The sequence below is a fragment of the Leucopleurus acutus genome (genome assembly GCF_964270905.1).
Source record: "Leucopleurus acutus genome assembly, chromosome: 12".
Taxonomy (NCBI): domain Eukaryota; kingdom Metazoa; phylum Chordata; class Mammalia; order Artiodactyla; family Delphinidae; genus Leucopleurus; species Leucopleurus acutus.
Genome location: NC_139154.1, coordinates 65,078,415 through 65,101,411, shown reverse-complemented (window position 1 = coordinate 65,101,411; position 22,997 = coordinate 65,078,415). Strand labels below are relative to the sequence as shown.

The 22,997-nt window shown below is 49.1% G+C and overlaps 1 protein-coding gene across 1 annotated transcript in view; it reads right to left on the bottom strand.

Annotated features, from left to right (window-relative positions):
* EPAS1 (endothelial PAS domain protein 1) overlaps positions 1-22,997 on the bottom strand; it is an 88,385-nt gene that overhangs the window by 12,145 nt on the left and 53,243 nt on the right. The window contains exons 3-7 of the mRNA XM_082852351.1: positions 17,930-18,081; positions 17,421-17,505; positions 13,795-13,913; positions 13,489-13,694; positions 3,722-3,828 (exon numbers count right to left, since the gene is read on the bottom strand). Coding sequence (XP_082708477.1) covers positions 3,722-3,828; positions 13,489-13,694; positions 13,795-13,913; positions 17,421-17,505; positions 17,930-18,081 — 669 coding nt within the window. The remainder of the gene's footprint in view (positions 1-3,721; positions 3,829-13,488; positions 13,695-13,794; positions 13,914-17,420; positions 17,506-17,929; positions 18,082-22,997) is intronic.

Genomic DNA, 22,997 nt, shown 5'->3' with positions numbered 1-22,997 from the left:
TACAAGAGCTCTTTCGTGTCTGCCTTCTTTTCACCCAGCATGTTTCCCAGAGCCCTCACGTTGTTGTAGGTATTCCTGGTTTGCTTTTCATTGCTAAGTAATATTCCACTGCATGGAGATACCATAACTAATTTATCCATTCACCTGTCAATGGATGTTTGCATTGTTTTCAGTTTTGGGTTATAATGAATAAAGGTGCTATAAACATTTGTGTACAAATCTTTGTATGGACATACAGTGTGAGTGCAGCTAGGGGTGCAATGGCTGGGTCACAGGGTAAGTACATGTTTCCTTTATAAGATACGGCCAAGTTATTTTCCAAAGTGGTCATATCATCATTGTCTAATCTTTTTAATAAAATCCTGTGCTGTAGGGAAGACAGATACCATCTTTTTTTAATATGAGGGGACTAAGGCCAGAGGGATTTTGACCTGCTTTACATCACACAGGACAACAGTCTGGGTTACTCGACAGCCTGTGGCCCGCAGTACAGTGCCCTCCTACTACATGCCCCCGGGCGACACTTCACTAGGAAGACTGAATTGGTGGTGGCTGCTGTCCTAAACCATCATGGACCCTTTGGCCAGAGAAATAACTCTGTCCTCCCTCATCTCCCTTTATCTACCCCATTGAGGCTCCTATGCCCAAGAGACATGATTCTTGCACAATTTCAAGTACCTGGAGTTAACTTATTCATTAACTCATTAACTTATTCTTAATGCAGACAAGATTCAGGGATCTTATTCTTTTTGATTGAACAGTGCAGTGAGCAAAGGTTTTTAACTGCATTTCTAGCGATTGCAGGCGAGGGCCTGCTCTGTCAGTAGAATATAATTACGCCAGCTTTCTAATCATCTGCTCATTAATGCCAGCCTTGGTGAGGGGCCTGCTACTTGGTAGATAGGCTTTTTATGGCCTTTAATCTTGTTTTCCTAAGAGCACATAATGTCCTCACACAACAAAGAGAAACCAACCCCCCTTCGCCCAAACCCTTACCTTCTGAGGGTAACAATGTATAAATTACTAACCCATTTGGAAATGATGGCTTTCAATTATTTAAATTTGGTTTGAGGTCTGAGCTTCCCCAGTAATTTCAACGGTAAACTTTCACAGGCTAAGACACACACACGAGCATAAACTCGGGATGCTGGTGTGTAAACCTGGACAAGCCTCGAGCCTGGGCCTCCAATTATTCCACAGTATGAGTGTGGGTCTGTGGTGCAACTTTATCTGCATAAACCCAGCAAGAAAGACAGAGTCAGAGGGACAGAGAGAGAGAGAGAGAGACAGAGAGAGACAGAGATTGAGAAAGACTGAGAGACAGAAAAAGAGGGAAAGTGAAAGAGAAATAGATGCTTGTGTTTAGCTGGCATTAGCCCAATTTCCACCCCACGCACATCCCCCTTTGCTGGCTTCAGGCTGGCTGAGCAGAGGCCTGAGCTCAGAGCTGCTTTACTTGGCTCCATCAGGGGAAGACGGGAACCTGTGATTTCCATTTGGGTTGTGAATTACCTTTAAGCGTGCCTAATGCTTAAAACCACAGATTCAATAAATCTGCACCATATTTCCCCTGGATTCAGCAGAAAACGAATATGACAATTTTTTACCCCAGCTCTTCTTTAAGGATCAAAGATTTTCTAAGAGAAGGAAAAAAAAAAATCACTTTCATAGGCCTAGTGAGAAGCCATCATTTTTGTTCTCTTTGACAGTAGTTTCCTCTACCTTCCCACCCCAGAAGGTAAAGCACAATACTGTCCCGCAAGAATTTCCAGAAACCTTTGCTATTGTCCTCTACTTTGACTCGCCCTTGGCTGAGAAGGAAGGCTAGGCTTTTCCCCAGTTTTACATCTAAAGGAGGGAAGCCCCAGAAAGCCAGGCACTGGGAATCTTCGGGTAAGCTGGGCCAGAGCCGGGTCCCCGGGTCCCCGTACCAGCATGACTTTGGGAGCTGAAACCACCATGGGCCAGAGAAGCATGGGGAATCCCAGAGTGGAGGCTGGAGCCACATCCTACAGTTTCAAAGCTGGGGCAGGCTAGAGCTGGGCCACATCCATGGGCACACAAAAGTACCTCCACCTCCCTCCCGCATCCCTGGGTCCCTGAATGGGGAAGCCGGATGGTTTGCTTTTTTTGCTGGAGAACACAATGAGAAACTTCTTTGAGATATCATTAGGGGCCCTGTTGCACTGTTGGATCAAACCCGAAAGCCATGAGGATGAAGCAAAGAAACCAATTAGAAAGAGAAGATCTAATTCCTTAAGAGAATATTAACTGTGCTTCTATACAGCTTATGGCCTGCTGATCTGAACTTCAGGTGTCCTAACCTTGGGATAGATGGATGGATTTAGGAACAACGGACAAATAACTGCACTTCCATTTTCTTCATTGCCACTCCAAGGCCACAGCTAATCCTTGGAGTCCAAGACCTTTTGGTCTTGGGCCACTGGGAATCTTCTCAGATTTACCCATTTTAAATCCTTCTGTAATCCTCTCAGCACCCCGATCTGCACTGGGGGCACTTATTTTGAAGCATTCTTTCCCAAATATGTTTTTTTTTTCCCCTGGGTGTGTCATTCACTTAGTGCCTGTACTGTACCAAACACTATGCTAGATACTGAGGCGGAAGGTATGAACCACCATGCTCCCACGGAGCCCAAAGCCCTCCTTCTTCCGCAGAATGCGATCCCTTAGGGCAGGGATCAATCCTATCGACTTCTATTTCCCCCAGTAGGCCAGGTATAGGGTTATAGACCCATAGTCCTTGCATGTTGATGGGCTGTATGGATTCAAGAAAATTGTCTTGGATCACCTGCAAATGGGAAGCCTTAATTGGGAACATAGTCAACTGAAATGCACTAGAACTGCCCTGTCCAGTATGGTAGCCACTAGCCAAGCGTGACTACTTAAATTTAATTAAAACTAAATTTAAAAAATTCAGTTCCTCAGTTGCACTAGACATATTTAATATACAGCATAGCTCACATATGGACTACGCAGATGAAGAACATTTCCATTGTAGAAAGTTCTATCGGACAGCCCTGTTCTAGAATCCTTTCATAATTCAGGTTTTCTTTCAAGCTGCAAGGCACAATTTCCACACGCCATTACTGGGTTGCCTGGACAGCCTTCCCCAACTGAGTTCTCTTGATTCAGCAAGCAAGCTCTTGGAAAACCAGGACCCGCCTCAACACGTCTATTAGGTTGGTATCATGCACCCTCTACCTCTGTTTAGACCAATGCTCCTCCATCCTTCAAGGTCCAACTCAAGCGCCCTGTCTTCTCTTTTCCTGCTCTCTCTCAGCCCTCTTCTTTGAATGGATGTACATGTTTCTATAGCACATAACCCAAGTTGATTCCATGCTGTCTCGTATTACACTCTACGGGGCTGTTGCATAAGGTTAAGCAGACTGTTCACTGCATAAGTGTGCTCAGTGAGGTGGTAAGTAGGGACTGAGATTCAGCCCACCTTCCACTCTCCAGGCTGTATGCCTTGGTGTGTTTGTGTGTCCCCTACCAAAAGTGCCCTTTTCCTGACTTGCATGAGCATGTCACACAGGACGGTGGCAGCCTTGGTTCTCTAACCATCCTGCGGGCATGAGTCTTGTCTGCCACACAAGATGATGGCTCTGTGAAGGAAGCACCTGGATCTTCTCCTTTCTTACCAGTCACACCCCACTCAAGGCCAGATTCCACAGACATATAGGGCACTCCTGGTACTTACAGTTCTGGTGACTTTTGGTCATGTTCTCTGAGTCCAGTGCATGGTAGAACTCGTAGGCTGAGCGGCCAAGCAGCTCTTCAGGGTGGTAACCAACCAGTTCTGTGATTCTAAATTTTTTTTTAAAAAGCAAGGGGGAAGAGAAAGACCATATGAATAGGAGCAGGGGCTCAAGGACCTTTATGTAGAAGGTAATTCAAATGCACACATCCAATGAAACACACTCCGAACGTCCCGGTCGTACCTCATCCAAGCAAAAGAGAAAACCAACAACAAACACGGTGGTCAACCTGCAACTATGGGTCTACTGAACCTCCACTCTTCCTGCCCTTCCTGGATTGTGTCTGGGGAGGAAGGAAAAGCACCTGTTCAGGGGCTCCCTACCTCCCACCCCCAAATAGACACATGTGCCTTGCTCCAGTGACCACTGGAAGGGGCTCTCATTGCCCCCTACCCACAGTTTTTGCAGACAAGGGAGCAGAGATGCAGAGAGGGTAGACAGTTTGCTTGATGTCTACACAAGTGTCCGGGGACAGAGCAAGAACGAAAATGGGAACACCCTGACTATTCCAGATTATTCTAGTAGAGGGCGATATAAATGAAAAGTGAAAATTATGTGGTCCCAAGTTGGGAAAAGCATGGAGGCGGCCTCTGCGTGTGTGTTAACCATGGATTGAGGAGGGACCCAGGCAGGTAGAGCCCTGTCTGTGCTTAAACCTTCTCCCCTCGGGTCCTGTCTGGTGACCTCAGATACCTCCTAGACATCAGGTTTGCCTTCATGGGTTCTACTTGTTCTTGCTATCTCAAGGAAAGGAGGGAGGGCAGGAGGTGCCGAGAGGAACAGATACAGAATCATAGTCCTAGAAACGTGCCTCTTCGTTACACTCTGATAAACAGGCGGCTTCCGTGTAGGGTGTCTGCTTAGATGGGAAGTGCGCAGAGAAAAGGCAAATGTGGAGAACGTGAAGAATCACTTAACTCTCTGAGGACCCTCTGCTCTGTGCTGGAATCTTTAAAATAAGCAAAGCCCTGCCCAAGAACCACCAGATTAGCTCTTTCCCACGTCATACCTAAACATTATTTCTCATCATCTTTGGTCTCTCACATTTTTTCTAACGGGCTCACTGTCTTGTTTACTTAGCCTATCACGAGCGAGAAGTGATGCTATATCCTCATCATTACAAGCTCTATTTTGGAATACATGACTCCAGGGGCACAGCCCTGTCACCTGTCCACGCCGGAGAGGAACAGTGTGGAGAGGAAAGCAGAAGCCGTGGCTCCTTGGTCTCCTGTCTCTACTCCTCTCTCCCGCTCCATAGGGGTTTTGCACAGGTCAGACGAAATCATCCTAAAATATTATTTCCATTCTGTCACCCCTCTACGTAAGCACCTCCAGCTTACCTAGGACCAACCACATCCAGAGTAAATAAACTCCATCTAACTTCTAAGCCTCCAGGGTCTTGTCTCCATCTTCCAAGCAGTCTGATTTGCAGCTGATCGGCAGCATGGCAGGTCCCCCCTCCCCGGTAGACCCCTCTCCTCGCAGTTCCCACCCCTGGCACCCCACGCTGGCCGCAGAGCCTCGAGGCCTTCCCTTCTCGGAGCCCTGACGATGACAGGGCCAGCTCAAGGTCCCGCCTTGTCCCTGGAGCTTTCTCCAGGTTTCCCCTTCTCATCAAGTCCTAACAGGCAAACACAATGTCACAAGGAGTTATGTACGCTTCTCTCCACATCCTAGGCTGCCAGCCCCTGAGCTCAGGGACCACATTCTCCTTTGGCCTCCACTACAACGGGTGCTCAGTAAATGCTAGAGTAGCTGACCAATGGACTGATCGTCTTTGGGGGCCTAAGGTACAATCAGAGCCCTGTCTAGCCCAGCACTGCTAAGGAACCTGGGCACTAATGGCCCACTTTTCTTCCTAGAGCATGGTCATCTGTCTCAGCGCATGACGGTGCACACACACAGCCTTCAGCGCAGCCCTCACGATGCTCAATCCATCCTTTCTCCATTCCGTAAGGTGTGTCTGGTGTTGAAGTGGGCAGGGAAGAGGCAAATTCTCTGCCTAGGTGAGACTTGGGGGTTAAAGCCTTTGTCAAACAACGGGCAACACAACAGAGCCGAGAAGCTTGGGTCTCAGTTGATTTAGCCCAGGGGAGATTTCTCCAGTGAGATTCCAGCAGCTCACCTGCACCAGCCAGTTGGTCTCAGACCAGGAGGATCTGTCCCCTCACTTGGCCCTGAGCAGAGAGGTCTCTGAACTCATCAGCAACAGACATGTTCCTCAGTGGCCTACCTCCAGGGCTGGCATTCATGGCACCTTAGCCAAGGTGGAGATTCAGGGAGAACAAGCAGACGGCCGCACAGTGCAGGCCCTTCGTTTCCTACACCCACGTAGCTTTTCTGATGGGTCCCATGCCTTTCAGCCTTAGCCTGGGAACCAGAATTGCACCGGTGGGCTGTGCTGACAACGGGCTGGCCATTTACAGGCTCACCAATGTGCCAGATAAGCTACTTCTGTTCCTAAACTAGGTCTAGAGTTTCCTAGAGACTCTCAAAAATGAGGCTGGTTCTGGGAAAGATCTGACTCTACTCCATGAAGAGATTACACTTTCTTTCAAGATTAGAATCTTTTAAAATGCTCAGAGTAAATGTTTATTATAATCAGCCTCAAATAAAATATTTCTTAATCTAATTAACGTGCCATCCATTCAGAGGCACACAATGGGCATGTTTTGGAAGTGGACAAACAAACCTCGATTTCAGAATTGCCAGCCCTCTTCCCAGTAGCAGCCTTCATTTATCTTGTCAACTAAAATAAATATTTAACGTCTCCTCCTTCATGCCTTTCAACAGACGACTATAAAAACTGGGAAATACACATACCCCAAACACAATTGAAGAACATTCGACTGGTCAGACTTCACAAAACCAGGAAACCCCAACTCAAAGCTAATGGTCGTTGCCCTCAATCTGCAGGCGTGCCGACGCCAGCGGGGAGGCTAACGAACCCGGTTTGTTTATAGGGTTGGCCTCCATGGCACACAAGGGCCCTCCCTGCTCATTTCCCTCTGTCCCAGGGAAGCCTCGGGAGCTGGGCTGTGATAACACCATTTCATCTGCTCTCTCCACCAGGGGCAGGGGAACTTTTTTTCTTTCTTTCTTTCTAATTAAGGGGCCCTGACTCTCTGGAGAAAAAAAAAAAAATCAGTTTGGGGTCACCCATAAATTTCAAAAGTCAGCTCAGTAGTGCTGTTCTCTTTGTAAAGGGGAAGAAAATATGAAAGGGCTTAATTCAGCAGACTTCAGAAACGAGAAGCACAGAGGTCCCTGTTTAATAATAAAGTAGGAAAAGAACCAGATCAAGGATGAGGTGAGGAGAGAAATGTAGACATCGACAGGCCGCCCCAGGAGGCAGAGGCAGAAGGAAGAAAGAAAAAAAGAAACTAGAGAACTTTCAGGTTAAAATCTGAAGTTACTGTTGCCCCAAGGAAACATGTGGGTCAGACAGCTGGGCCCTGGATTTCAGAGTCAGGTCTGCCTCACAATGTAAAATGACAGTTACTGCTCGTCCATTGCTCTTTACCCTTAAAAATGTTGCGAGGCCCTTGTCAACATGGACTACCTGTGGCTGAGCGCTAGGGAGAAATGGGCTCTCCGGCTGGGCTGCAGTGTCAGTGCCGCGTGGCCCCCTGGGCAGAAGGAATGCAGCTCAGGCCTCAGCCGGCTCCATCACGCGCCCGCCCACGAGGGACGAGGCAGCAAGCTCCCTACTTCACACGCCAAGCCTGGAGTCAGACAAAGGCTGGCTGCAGTTTTTACCCCTGTTCCCTACGAGTGCAGGATTCACTCAGTAAACGATCGTGGAAGGTTAGAGAGCATTTAAACTATGTGAGAGGATAAAAGTTGAAAGTACTTCCTAACCACCTATTTGTTTTCCAAAGAACGCGTTTGCTAATAAAACCATCCTTTTATTAAGGTCTGTTTTCTTTCCTTCCGGCCTTCTGGCAATGCCCTCTCCTAGGCAACACTTGACTCGCCTCATTTAGGTTTCTGTATGTGCTTTTAGCTTTGAAACTGCATTTCCCCAATAATACCCAAACTATTCACTAACACAGATTTCAGTGACATTTGTTTTAATATATTTCTATCCAGATTTTCTTGGCTTTAAACAACAATACTTTTGCCTTGTGTTTTCCTCCAGTAGTACACAGTTAGGTGAATATCTATACAATCAGCTCCACAGTTAATGGATAATGAATTTCCACCCTATCAGTGTTATGTGTTACAGTTGGGGTGTATTCATAGTATACATAGGAGGGTAGCCCTGGCTCAATCCTGGACTGACCCTGAGTGCCACCAAATGCCACAGCTGCCTTTCATTACCTTGAAACCCACAAGCAAGAAGGGGAAATTTGCCTTGAATTGTAGCAGGAGAGAAGCAGATCGCACAGGGGAATAATTTTTGAATTGTGAGGTCCATTACACTTTGAAATAAATTCCAAAAAGGATTTGTAGAGCTGCTTCTTCCAAGGAGAATTTCAAGCAGATTAGACAGGACGATATACAAGCATTTCTCATAAATATGTTCAAACTTTCTTAGGGCTGATTTCAGAACATCGTCGTTTGGAGGAGACACAGATGCACAAGGAGAGCATTTAAAGTTTCTTCTAGCTCAGGGATTTAAAGAAATATACTATACCATCTTACATAAGATAGGTAAAGAAAGACTACTGTGTATGTCTGCAAAAATATTTAGAATACACTAAATACGAAACTAAAAATGACATGTAATGTATCACAGTCTGAAAGACCACTTGGAATTAAAGATGCCACCTATCCTCTAAAAAAAAGGAAAATAATTTGTTAAATGTATCTCAGTACACAATGAAAGTATATAATCTTTTACTATTAGTTTGCCCGAAGTCAGTCTATTTTCTTCTCAGACTTTAACATTATTGCTTTTCAGGTGTTTTGATGCGCGCGTGTTTTACAACTCATGGCTCTCTATAACTTTACTGACAGCCTCTTTACAGTCCTCAACTATCTCCTCCCTTTTGTCATCATCACGATTACCAACTTCTTTGTATAAAAAGAATTCATCACAGATTTGATCCACGGAATTTGAAATGCAGGCATCTTATCGAACTGTAACTCCTGAAATTATTACATCCTACACTGCCTTAACCCAATGACAAAACAGGGTTGCCCTCAAATTCTTTATCTGTGAAAATTACAGGACCCTCTTTGTTAATTTGAAAATTTTCCTGTTATAACTCTTCCCCCAGTGATACTTCTCTCATCCACATAATTTGCTTTTATAATTTATTTCTAACATACAGGAAGACTCATAAAACACACGAAATCACAGTGGGATTATATGCATTATAGATTTGCCCCACTCTCCTTGAAGGCTTGACTTCTTTCAGTTATTCTCTTTCTCCACTAGATGGCGCCTCCACGTGAATTTAAGAACCACCCCATTTTATTTTTTTTAATTTTAATTTTTATTTATTTTTTGGCTGCATTGGGTCTTCGTTGCTGCGTGCGGGCTTTCTCTATTTGCCATGAGTGGGGGCTACTCTGTTGTGGTGCGCGGGCTTCTCATTGCGGTGGCTTCTCTTGTTGCAGAGCATGGGCTCTAGGCACACAGGCTTCAGTAGTTGCAGCATGCGGGCTCAGTAGTTGCAGCACACGGGCCCTAGAGCGCACGGGCTTCAGTAGTTGCGGCGCATGGGCTCAGTAGTTGCGGTGCACAGACTCAGTAGTTGTGGCTCGCAGGCTCTAGAGCGCAGGCTCAGTAGTTGTGGCACACGGGCTTGGCTGCTCTGCAGCATGTGGGATCTTCCTGGACCAGGGATTGAGCCTGTGTCCCCTGCATTGGTAGGCCGATTCTTAACCACTGTGCCACCAGAGAAGCCCCAGAACCACCCCCATTTTAAAGTTAAACTACTTGAGAACAATTTTTGTCTTCCTTTTGGGTGAATGGTTCATTAAGTTGCTCATGTCTCAAACTCTTGGAGATCAGGAATCATCTCTTTTCTTCTTTGATATAATTAGTCTCTGGCACTGGGTTAGATATATAGCAGATGCTCAATAAATCACAGTTCATTAATTGGCTGCTCATTTTAGGAGACAGAGTATAACACCTCTATTTGAATCGTAAATGGAGACGAGATCATCCATTACACTGATAATCAGGATACTCTTCTTTAAACCTGCTACTCAACTTTACTCCCCCTATCTAGAGCAATTGACTGTATATACACCTAAGTGTGACTGACATATAAATTGTTACAGAATTCACTTCTAACAATATTTGCTGTTTCAGATCATTAATACAGGACTTGACGTGGTCCTCTGACCCTTTGTTAAGAGAAGCAGGATGAATGCATTTTGAATCATCTGCATTCCTTCATTCAACTTCAGATGTTTCAGAATAAGTTGTTTCAGGTTCAGTTGATTTGGGAAACCTGAGACTTACACACAAGATTACTCTTTTCTATTTTATTTGTCGCTCCCCCGTTTCCTCTCGGTTCTCCCCTTTTTCTCCATGATCCTTCTCTTTTTTTTTTGTTTATGTCTATGGTCTCAATACATCTAAGAAAAAGTACCAAACAGCCTCAAAAGTGATTTTGTGGGTTCTACTTGCCGTACATTTTCATCAGATTCTTCCTAACTTTCCCATTGGGAAAATAATCCCCTTTATGGGAAATCGCAGCCCCTCATGTGTGCCAGATGTCATTAAATCTAGTGAATTCCCTGATTAAAATGCAATGCCCCCCACCCCACCCCGCTATGATATGTAAGTGTTGGTTTTTGAAGCACTGATCTTGGAAGAGGTGTGTGCGTGTGTGTGAGAGAGAGAGAGAGTGAGAGAGTATGAATATGTGTATATCCTTCCCCATCCCAATAAAAAAAGTGTAAACAAGACAAGCTACCAAAACCAAAAAATCCTAGTCTTCATCAAGGCAATTGAGAAATAACACATAGGTATTAAGGACTTAAAATAGTCACTTTATAAACTGTCTAAGCCGTGTCTGTGCCCTTGTTAGCTAATCTGCTAATCCGTTAAACACAGCTTCTGTGTGGCACAGCATTCTGTGTCTTCAGATGCCTCTGCATCTACCTTTCCAGCACCTCTGGATTCAGAGTTTGGGCCATGTAATTAGGTTTCTTGAAAGGCAAGATTCTGCTGAAAGTGCACTATGTCTAGCACACCTTATAAGCAATATCACCCTCCACACCCTGAGTCTCAAAGCTCTAAATCACAGGTTCCGTCGAGCCAGGATCGACTCTGCCTACCAGCCCTGAACCAAACTAAGAAGTCAGTGCAGGGCCCCTCCCCTTTCTGGGAAGAGGGCCTTCTCCACTCTTAGGCACCCAATTGCTCATGTTATTGTCCCCTCTTCCTTTTACCCAAAGGTTAGATGCTTTCAAGAAACGACCTGAAATTCATTCAAAACAAGATGATGAATGAGGGATAACTTCAAATTACCCTTTCCAGAGGATTTTTTTCCCTTCACATTAACAAGGATCAACGTCTTAAGTTTAAAAAAAAAAAATCCTTCTTTTCTGTTATCTAGGGATGAGGAGTTATTTTCTAGGACAGTAGGGTGTTCCCAGTGCTTCTGGGGTCACATGAGGGCTGTGCTTCACACGCAGCTTTCACTGTCTGCACTGCTCCAGCCGCTCTAAGGCTAAGGCATGCGGAGCACCACCCCACACCACCCCACCTTGAAGCTGGAGACACGCGGGCTACGCAGCAGGATTTCTCTTGTCTCAGAAGGTTACGGAGACGGATGCACATTACAAAACTGTATCTTCTGCCCAGGATGGTTCTTGGAATACAAAGACTACCTCTGAGAAAGAACCTTACACACAGCGTGGAAATAATCTGCCTTTGGAATAATCTCTCTCTCTAATTATCCTTGTATCACAATAATGACAATAGGAACAATCATGATAAACGCTGACTGTGTCAAAGTTTCAGGACACCAGTCTTCACACGTGACATTTTCTCCCTATGAGGTTAGAGCGCTTCTTTCTACATCTGGAACTACGCACTACCTCCAAGAGCCTTGAATCCAGCACTATGGGGACAGGGGTGACTCAAGGACACTTTTACAAAAGTTCTTAAACCTGGAGTGGCACCAGCCAACACCAGGTCAGTCTAGAATCAGGGGAGAGAAACTCAGCTGAGCCTGGAAAGTAGGGCCGCAGCCATGAAGAAATCCAGACACCCATGGGACATGCAGCAGAAGAGAGAAAGGTGGGCAGGCCTGGGGGCCGCTGAGCAGGAGCTCTGTCCTGGGGCCTTTGCTTCCTGCTGGCTGGGAAGGTGAGGCAGTTTCCCGCTGGTGGTCTCTCCTTCTTCCAGGCCCCCAGCCTCTACATGCCTCCAGAAGTGGTCTTGGCCCCTTGAGTTTAGTGGGGAGACTAGCTTTGGGGAAGGGCAAAAACAGGGAGCAAGACATCAGCAGGAACAAAAAGCCTCCCATCAGTTATGGGGTTTGTGGTTTTCAAAGCGCTTCCATAGCCATCATCTCATCGTACACTGATCCTGTGAAACAGGTGCAGGCAGTATTCTCATCTGCATTATAGAGAAGGGGAAGCTGAGATCTCAGGGTTTCTGGAGAAACCCTAGAAGGGGAGAGGGGAGAGGTTGGAGCAGCAAAGAGCTGCCACAAAAACTATGACTCTGGACAAACGTGGTGACTCTGGACACTGCTGAAATCTGGGGTCAGGTGGCGAGATCCCTGAAGGCCACCTCTGGTCATGCACTGGTCAGCAGACTGCAGTGGCAGCTCCTCGAGCCAGGCCTGCCCGGCCCAGCCCCTGCTCCCGGCCTGTCCTTCCCTCTCTGATGGCAGCCACTGCCCACGGCATCTATCCTTCCCTGTCCTCCTCCTTCCACCTCCCAATCCGCCCATGTTCCCAATGCCCAGGCACAGAGGGGAGGGCAGAGGACAGGCAGGGGGGAGTCAGAGCTGTCCCTCCCGCCCCTTCCACAACAACCCAAGCCTCTTCCCCACCTGTTTCGAGCCTCTCCTCAAGCTGAGTGAGTGGCATGGATTACATGTGCAGTCTTAGGTGCTCTTTCAACTACTCTAATAAAGAAGCAATTTAGGGTGAGGACCACAGCTGACACCGAACACTTCCTATTGGGTTGGAACTTAGGCCGTCTCACTGAATCAAGGCTCTTAACCACTGCGTTCTCTCATAAGAGAATCTCCAGTTAGGCCTGGCTTTGGGGGTTAGGGTCTGGCTTAGTTCCCTTCCTTGAAAAGCCTTCCAAAGTGGACTGGACAGTGGCTGGAATGGAGGTGACACAGGAGGCGCAAAGGCCGAGGAAAGAGCTCATTCATTGAAAAGAACACGCAGGAGCCAGGCGGCCGTAGGGCAGCTTCCAGGACAGAAACCAAATCTCCCAGCGGGCCTCTGAATTGGGGCTGCTAATGGAGATCTCCAGACCCTCGTCTCCTGGGGAGGGAGAGTGGCCTGGAGATTTTCTAGGAGCCTGACACATACGTGGAGGAATATGTACGCCCCACCGCGATCCACCATGACAGCAGCGGCACCCCAGATCAGCTCTGCTGTGACAACAGGGGACAGTCCAGTATGGTACGAGGAACCCCTTGGTGGCACTGATGGGATGAAACAGTGACCTGCACCCAGCAATACAACATTAATGCCGCAGACCCACACCCTGACCACAGGCACGCACACACACACACACACACACACGCGCGCGCGCTCCGCCGGGCCCCACCTGTCGTCACAGTAGGTGAACTTCATGTCCATGCTGTGGCGGCTCAGGAAGGTCTTGCTGTCCAGGGGGATGTCCATGTGGGACGGGTGCTGGATGGGCTCACACATGATGATGAGGCAGGACAGCAGCGGCTCCTTGCAGCCGCAGAGACTGCTGTGAGGGGGGCAGTTGTTGTAGACCTTCACCTGGCCCGTGCAGTGCAGGACCTGGAGACCAGCCGCGGAGGGTCAGACGTGGAGCCGAGAGCCAGGGGCGGGGGCGGGGGGGGGGCGCACTCGGTACTCCAACCCAGGCCTGACGTCCTACCTTCCAGGTGGCTGACTTGAGGTTGACGGTGCGGCCTCTGTTGGTGACTGTGCACTTCATCCTCATGAAGAAGTCCCGCTCTGTAGACATGTCTTTGCTTTTCTTCCCAAAACCAGAGCCTGGATAGAGAAGGGGAGGGGAGCCAGCTGAAGTTTCGTGTTTGTATTCAGAGGGGGGACAGTTTTTCAGGGCAACACGTGTGTGTGTGTGTGTGTGTGTGTGTGTGTGTGTGTGTGTGTGTGTGTGTGTGTGTGTGTGTGTGTGTGTGTGTGTGTGTGTGTGTGTGTGTGTGTTCCTCGAAGAGCGGCTCTCTGAGCACGCGCAGCCTGCCCTGAATGCTCCGTGCCACCCTGGCTGTGGACCAAGGCTCGCTCATCTGCAGCCTGTCTCCCACTGCTGAAGGGTCGGGGCTGTTCCAGCGTGTTATCTCCCACTGCACCTCGCACTGCAGGGCGGCCAGGCGATGAGTGACCATCGGCCGTGATCTCAGCAAACGTCTCCCGGGGCGGGTCCAGGTTCCAGAGACGGAATTCCAAGGGACGGTCTGGGCGAGGCCACAATTACTCCAAGGGGATAAGCCTCTCGGGTTGGACATGTCCCTTAGACACCCCTGTCTCTTCTTCATTCCTGTCCCTCCAGTGCCCTAGTTTCACCCTGCAATGGCTGCATTCAGGGTCCTGCACCATTTGCTTTCTCCCTAAAGTGACACAGGTCAAGGTTCAAGAGAGACTGCTGGTTCCCTTCCCTGGTCCAAATCTCCTGTGGGGAGCAAGTTCACCTTGAGGATTAACTCAACACAGATCATATCCTTTCTCAGCCAGAATTAAATAAATCACCAAGACAAACAAGATCGCTTCCTTCCTTATAGTCTCCAAATAGCCTGCCCTTCAGAACCTCTCCCACTTTTTGTTTAAAAAAAAAAAAAAAGTGATGAATGCAGTAAGCACCAGCTGAGCCCCCCTGTCCGTGTCTAAATTCTGCCATCCTGGACCTTCCAAGGTACACTCCTGCCCCCTGCCCAGCGTCTCAGAACAGACCAGAGCTGTTTCAAATAATCACACCCCTCCCTCTGGCATGGCCACCAGCTTCTGAACCTGAACCCCCAGGGGGCTGTGACTTATTTGGGTGACACAGCCCCAAATCACTGTGTGTTGAATGAATTGTGGCACCTTTGAATTTATCTTCAACATCCCTAGGAGAGCCCACTAAGTAACAGACCAGATGGTGAATCTTTTTTTTTAAGAGAGAATATTCCTCATTCATGATTATAAAACCATCTCTCCCATACTCAATTATGTCTCTTCCTACAATTCTAATTCCCACGAGTGGGGTTTGCACATCATGAGACATTCCTGTATCTTCGGGCCTGGACGCAGCACGAGCACCAGCTCAGGTGCTGGGAAGTGGGCTGGAAGGACTCATTTGTGGCTGTGACATGGGTTAGGGCTGTGGCCTCCTGACCTGTTAACTTCTGAGTCTTCCCCGTTCTGCCATTTGGTAAATCTTTCTAAATACAGCTCCAACCAGATTACTCCACCTCTGCCCCAAAACTTCCACCAGCTCCCCTCTGTCTACAAGGAAGAGGATCGAGGCCCAATTCCTGGCCTTCAAAGCCTTCCACACCAGCCTCACAGCCTTATCTTTCCCTGGGTGCTCGCACTAACCCTGTGCTTACAGATCGTTCAGGTCGGCACCTTCAAAGGCTTTGCTGATTCACTGATTTGGATCCCAAGTCCTCAACACAGAGACCAAGAGGTCTAAAGTTCCACTCGGATCAACGGAGTAGAGTCCTGCTGAATCATGGCACCTGGGAGCTGGAAGGTCCTAGACTTTGCCTGGTCCAATACTGTCACTTTGAAAAGAAAGACTGCCAGAAACAGAGCAATGAAGTGACTCGGTTCAGATCACACGATCAGATCGAGACTAGGGTCAGAGGTTGACCTAAGACTGAGAACCCAAGGGCCCAAGGGTTTCCAGAGCTGAGGAGAGAAATTAAGAGACTTTTTGGTTTTCTTGGGCTTCCAGCACCTGTTTTAGAAAGGGATTCAGAAGCTCTGGCAGCCCCTTCCTCACAGAACCGAACAAGAGTTTCTCAGCGGCACAGAGAAGACAGTGAACAGCCCACAGCGCTCCCCAGCCTGTGTACGCCCGGAGCCAGGTGGCCTTCGGGAGGGAGAGCAGAGGCGCTGGGTGGGGAGGCCGTGGTGGGGTGGGTAGAGGTGGTGGTAATCCTGCACTTTGCAGGCTCGGTCTGTAACAAGGGTAGAAGTGGGCCAATGAAGTGTCTGCTTTTGCAGCATGTGTGGTAATAAGAGCAAAACCTTGCAGGCTTGATAGCACTGCCTCTGTCATTCAGGTGGGACAAGCACACACTCCATGGCAGTGACAGGTGAGAGACAGAAAAGGGGATGTCTAGGCTCGGGCACAATCTGCCCAGGGCAGAGATCGACTCTCAGGTGCAGAAGGGACCTTGAAAGCCATTAAGTCCCCTTCTTCTCAAAGCTTCAGTCCACTTGACAATATGCCCATCTGTGCTTTTGCTTGACTGTCCCCCGTTACAAGAGATGAAGCGGCAAGCTCTGATTGTCACTGCAAAGCTCTTTCTGCTTGTATAGGCCCTTCAATCCACTGGCATCTGCTGGAGGCCCCACAGGGAGGGTGCAGTGCACGAGACCTTATAAATCTCTTCTCCATCAAAAACTACCTGTCCCATTTCTTGTCACCAGGAGGCCAGATTCCTTCCTTGGCTCCCGGGGTAGCTAGTCTCTAAAGGTGGCCCCAATGAGCCACATCTCCTAGTATTCAGGGCCTCCTGTAGTTCCCTCCCACAGTGAATGGGGCTGGCCTGTAACTCACTCTAACAGCAGGATGGGGCAGAGTGGTGCTGTACCAGTTTCAGGACTAAGCCTTCGGAGAGCCTGGCAGCTTCTACTTTTGCACTTTGGGGGAGCCCTGAGCTGCCGTGTAAGAAGTCTGGCTACCCTGGAGACCCCACGTGGAGAGGGAGAGGCTCCGATACCTCACAGAGTGAGAGGGAGGTCCAGCCGTGCCCGCATCCCAGCTGAGCCCCAGCCTCCAGCTACCGGCCACAAGGTCCCAGGGGTGTGGGTGAACCCTCTGGTCATCCCACCAAGTCCAGCCTCCTGACATCACATGGAGCAAAAGAACCACCCACAGAACCCGCAGAATCATGAGAGCTAATAAAAGTACTATTTAAGCCACTATGTTTGGGGCAGTCTGTTACACAACTGTCCTAGGGACAACCACAACGGTTCCCATGAACATTCTGCACAGATGAGCTGATTGGTTTGGGTGGTGTCATTTGGCAGAGGTGCTGCATGCTCAGGTGATGAAACCTTCTGGAGACAGTGTCCTAACCTGAAGGAGTGCCCTAGGAGTGTGACATCAGGCCCCAGGAAGAGCCAGCAGGAGATCCTTCTGAGTACTAGGTCCTTCCAGGGCCCTCGATCTCATCTCCTAGGCTCTGCTGGGTTTTTTATGGATGTCAGTGTTTTTAGATCATGATGGCCATGTTCCAACCGTCCTACATTTGCAGACAAAGGTAAGGCAGATCCCCTCCCAGGTGGTGTGAAAAGAAAAGAAAAACGCAATGAAGAATACGTTACCATTTTTGAGACTCAGGTTCTCACGGATCTCCTCGTGGTCACAGGGATGAGTGAAGTCAAAGATACTGTGCCCTGTTAGCTCCACCTGTTTCAAAACAAGGTTGGGCTTCATTATTCCTAACACTGAAGAAGAAGTCTCCAAGAGGAAGCTGGGCCCCCTTTTCACACTTGGAGAGAGGGAGGAGGCTAAGTCAGGTCTTCTCATGTTCCACTCCACAGGTCCACAGACACACCAGTGTAACAGATTTCACGATGGATGTGGTTCACAAGTGTGGTTCTGTTAATCCAGTCGGCAGAGCTGTCCACCAGGGTGGCCATCAGCAATGCTAAGCCCAATGCCAGGGGTTCTCAGTGTGTTCCTGAGGTTTGATGCTTGAAATCAGAGAGAAGCAGGGTGGGCATATGCAAGGAGAGGTCAGGAGGGAGGTGATCACAACCTTCCGCTAATTTCTACCCCCAAGTGGAAACGCTTTCCCTCCCTTTCTGAAAGAGCCAGAGGAGGGTGTCACCTGTGTGAGTCCCATGAACTTGCTGATGTTTTCTGACAGAAAGATCATGTCGCCATCTTGGGTCACGACGGCAATGAAGCCCTCCAAGGCTTTCAGGTACAAGTTGTCCATCTGCTGGTCAGCCTCAGCTTCAGGCTCACTTTCAGAGCAAACTGGAAAGAGACAGGGTTGGACGGCTTGCATCAATGTGTTAAAGCAGATGTGACTGGCATGGATGGATGTCTGCCAGGGATGGCTCAAAGGCATTACGTGGATTTTTCTGGAAACGCACACTGCCAACCATCCAAGTGTCCACCACAGGCTCAAGCAGCAGGCATCTGATGAACCCACTGCACAGAGGACACCCTGACAGGAGCTTTGCGGGCAGTACGGCTGTTGTGGCCGCATACTTGTGGTACCAGTGGCAGTGGCAGCAGTCGTGGTCACAGAGGCAAAGGCAGTTACAGGAGTAGTCAGCCCAATAATTTTCCCTAATGGATGTTGAACAAGGACAGCATATCAGGTACTGCACTGAGCATGCTATATAATCTTCAAGACATCTGTGGGGCAAGTACTATTTTTTTGTCTCATCTTACAGATGAGGCCTGGAGAGGTTAAGTCATCTGCCCAAGGTTACAGAGGTTGTAGCTAGTGGACTCAGGCAGCTGAAGACAGAAGCCACACTCGTAACCATGCATAGGCTTTGGACTATTCCTCCTGTTAGGCTATTATGACTCTGCGTAAGTAACAACCTTTTTGAATATTAGTTTCCTCATCAGCTAAACAGAGATAATAATTCCCATCTCTTTGAGTTGTAAGGATTAAATACGTATGTAAAATGCCTATAACGTACCAACTATCATGATTCTCTCTCCCTTCTGCCCCTCTATGACACTATCACCGCCTTCAGATTGCTCAAAACCTGGACGGGGGCTGCGTGGCACACAGAGACACAAATTAAGTAAAAACTTCAGGTGGACAGAATTGGGCACCCAAGAGGCATACAGACAGTAAGTGCTGAAGGGTTCATAGGAAGAGGGGGTCGCTTTGGGGTGGTCAGAGACAACTGTTTAAAGAAGGACATTTGAAGACACGCGTGAAAAACAGGGATCTCACTCTGTTAAATGAAAGGAGGGCTTTCTGGGCCTAGTGGGTTGGGCCGACACTGGAAAGCATGGAGGTGGCAGAGCCTGGAGAAAGCTCCCTCCAGGGACGGAGAACAGGTCCACCTGGCTGGAGAGGAGGGTCCATTTCCCAGACTTATCGACTGGCCTCATGACGTGGGTCCAGTGGCCTGGAGCAGTGGCACCTCAGGCCACTGCTTTGGGGAGATTCATCTGGCAGGGGCGTGCAAGGCGGTTTGGAGTGAGGACCAGAGGTGTGAAGCCACGTGAGGCAGTGGCTGCTGCTGTGCTGGTGGCAGGCTGCAGAGGTGGTTGCTAGGGGCAACCTGGGAAGGCGTCCACTCCCCCGCCAAGCGCTTTGAGGAACGCTGGCCTATGAAGTGTACCTCTGCTGTGTGCAAAAGGCAGACTCAGCTCTTGTCCCAGCAGATACAGCTCTCAGGCCCCAGATCCTTGGCTGTTATGGCTCAGACCACAGACTTTATTTCAGCCCTGCTTCCCCTAGCTCATTATTTAACTCCAAATATACATTCACTTATAAAAATTTGTATTCATCCAGTACAAACATCAAGCCCAGTATGCCTCCCTTAATTTACAGAACAAGAGGATTAGAGAATAATTTGTCACTTACAAACGTTAACATTCGCTTAACTAAAAAAAAGGAGTCTTTCAAACTGAGACTGTTCTAGGGAATGCAAAATGCAATGCATTTATGGGCCACTTGGCAAGGGACACATGGATGCTGTGAAATGAGGTTCAAGGGCCTTTCTGGAAGGGCCCTGGATTTATTTGGTTCTCTTTTCTCTTTTCCCTTGAGCTCCTAAATTTAAGCTCTGGGCCGTATGCTGTTATTCCTCAAGAAGAACAAATCCAAATTAGAAGATGTTCCTACCAAGGGGCCCCAGTGGCACCACTGTGGACCATCCACCTTCAGGACACAGGATCGGTGAATGTGCCGAGGTCACTCATGCTGCCCAGGGACAGGCCAGCCTTTAGAGCCAAGAGTTGGGCCATACAGAGTGAGTACTAGCCTAGTGACTTCCCTGTTTTGCTAAAATGGTAGAATGGAATGAGGGACATTCTTTCCTCTTCATAACCTGATTCAGGTGGCTAGCCTATGGGAGGGGAGACTGTCTGGGAATGGCCTTTTTACCACACACATACCCACACTTGATCCCTGCTTCGGGCGCCTGCCATCTAACTGGTTAACTGAACTGATGATAGTGAACCAACGTTCCAGGTGTGGGTGGTGCCTTGGTCAATGTTCGTGCTCTGGGTTAACACCTATGTTTAAACAAGGGCTGCAGGAGAGACCATGACTTGACTCAGTGCTTTCAAATTGGAGCGTGCACCGGCACCACCAAGAAAACTTGCTAAAACAAGGATTTCCAAGCCCAGGGCAAAGTAAGAATGTGGGGCCTCTTGTTGAAACATTAAACCATGCCCAGGCCCCTTCTGTGCGGGACCGCACAGGTCACACAGAGTCATGGAGCCACCCTGGATGTGCCCCCTGCCCAGAGTTCCTGAGTCGGTAGGTCTCAGGCTGGGGGCTGAGAATGTGCTTTTCTAACAAGTTCTCATGAGATGTGGATGCTGGTGGCCCTAAGACCACAGGTGGAGAATCACTGCCTTAACTCAAGGTCCTACGAGCGACCCTAATGCCGGGAAAACCAAGTTTGGCAGGTGGTGACCTATTTGGGGGATGGGTGAGGAGAGGTTTTCAGCACTGTTAAAAATCACACCAGAGAGGTGAGCACCTTCTCCAGACAGCAGAGGCCAGCCCTGTGATTTCTGGCCTATTGAGATTTTCTTCTCTTCAATGTCTTTGATCTCAGTGGCAACACTGACTTCAAAATCTGGAGTAATCCCAAGACAACCCTATTTGGGTTAACTAGGCCCAGAGGAAATAGTTCTGCTTAAAATTTCCTGTTTTTTAACAGTTCCGACACAGTCAAACTGGTTTCCATCCGTGCCCAGTACACTTACTTCCAGGAGGTGGCAAAATTGGCTGTAGCAGCTGGCCAGCTGGCCTCCAGGAGGGAGGGAGAGGGGTGCACAGGGCCCACGAATGGAAACAGAACATCTTGGAACTGAAGCCACCAGGGCTGGGGGGCCAGGAAGCCAGCAGGCCGGCCCCCAGGAACCCTGGGACAGCAAGGCCTCTTTCGTCTGTGGGAGGCTTTGCTGCCGCAGCACCTGCCTATACTCCTGGGGGCTTCGGGAGGAACCTGGCCAGCGTGCTGTCAGCTTGGAGCTGAGGGTGGAAACTGCGGGGCCGGATGCAGCCCTTCACCCGAGGGGCCGGAGGCTCAGGCACATCATCCGGCTGAAGACGGCTCTGCCTTCTCCTCTGCTCTTTCTCGGGAGCATCATATCTTCTGATGGGATCATTAATCTCTGACTCAGTGCTAAGCACATAGAAAATTCCTCCATTCACTACGCAGTTACTGCGCTCCTGCTACATGTCTGCCCCATGCTGGGCACGAAGCAGTCAGGTCATCTGTCAACAAGTGACGCTTACTAGATGCTCAGGCCTGTCCTGGGGAAAGTCAGGTGTAAGAGCATCCTTTCCCTCAAGGAATCCACAGACTGGTGGGGAAGAGAAAGATGAACCTCCGTAAGGCTGCGCAACAATCCAGAAGAGACCGTCGGTGCCGAATAAAGAGGAACCCACGGTAGGCGCTCCACAAACCCTCGGCAGGGTCTTTAAATTGCCTCGGGCTCCAGGTCGCAGTTACTTGCTTCCCAGGGCCCTTCAGGGTCTGACCCCAAAGCAGAGAGGAGGGTCATGCAGATCAGAGGCGCTCTGCAGAGATGCAGCATGCTGGGCCCAGGAGCACAACACGGTTCTTTAATGCTAAAAATAGCCCCGGTAAACAGGCTTTGATGACTCCCCACAGCCAGGATATGCGCGGGCTGAGGTTTCGGAGCACTTTTTCCGGAGCACCGCGCATTTCCTTCAGGCAGCACCACGCGGGGGGTGGAGGGGGGACGGGACCCGAGGGGCAGCAGGAGCTGGGCATCTGGGGCGAGCGGGCAGGTGGCAGGGCAAACGCTCCTGACCGGGCCTCTGGGACCAGATCGTCCCAGGGCTGCTGGTCAGGGTGCATTTTTATTCCACCAGGGTTATTTTACCTCTGTTCCTAGTCTGGGAAGTCCCAGGAGTGTTTTGACTGGTCCTCAAACCACCCTGATGTGATCCTCCTGGTGCAGATGTGCTGTGCAGATGTGTCACCGGGTAGTTAGCAACGAAAGGGCTTTCCTTTTACACCAATTCTTCCCTCCGGCCCACAGACCCACAACTACACCCAGCCCTGGGTGTGCTGACTGCAAAAGCAGACCCAGTCAAGCCATGAGGAAACTATTTTTTTTTTTTTTTTTTTTTTTGCGGTACACGGGCCTCTCACTGTTGTGGCCTCTCCCGCTGCGGAGCACAGGCTCCGGACGCGCAGGCTCAGCGGCCATGGCTCACGGGCCCAGCCGCTCCGCGGCATGTGGGATCTTCCCAGACCGGGGCACGAACCCGTGTCCCCTGCATCGGCAGGCGGACTCTCAACCACTGCGCCACCAGGGAAGCCCAAGGAAACTATTTTTGAATCACTTACTGGGTCATTAGCCCCACCTTTAAACTCCACCATTGCCTGGTAGTAGGCTTGGGCTACCCTCACATCTTTGGCAGAAGGCACTGTGTTTTATCTGACCTTGCAGGCCTCCCAAAGGGCTTTGAAAGTCCACCATTAGAAATTCATTCCTTTATTCTGTGCATAACTTACTATCCTATCTCACTTCTCTGTGTTACCCTTCATAAGATGTTGTGCTGGGCTGGGGTCAGTACATACCTGCTGACTGACCAGAGTTTTTTGGTTTAAGTTAAGGGAATGATCTGAACAAAGCATCTCTAGAAGAGATTGTACGATTAGCTGCTCTCAGCCATTAACATTCTGGCATGAATCAGCCTCTCAGCT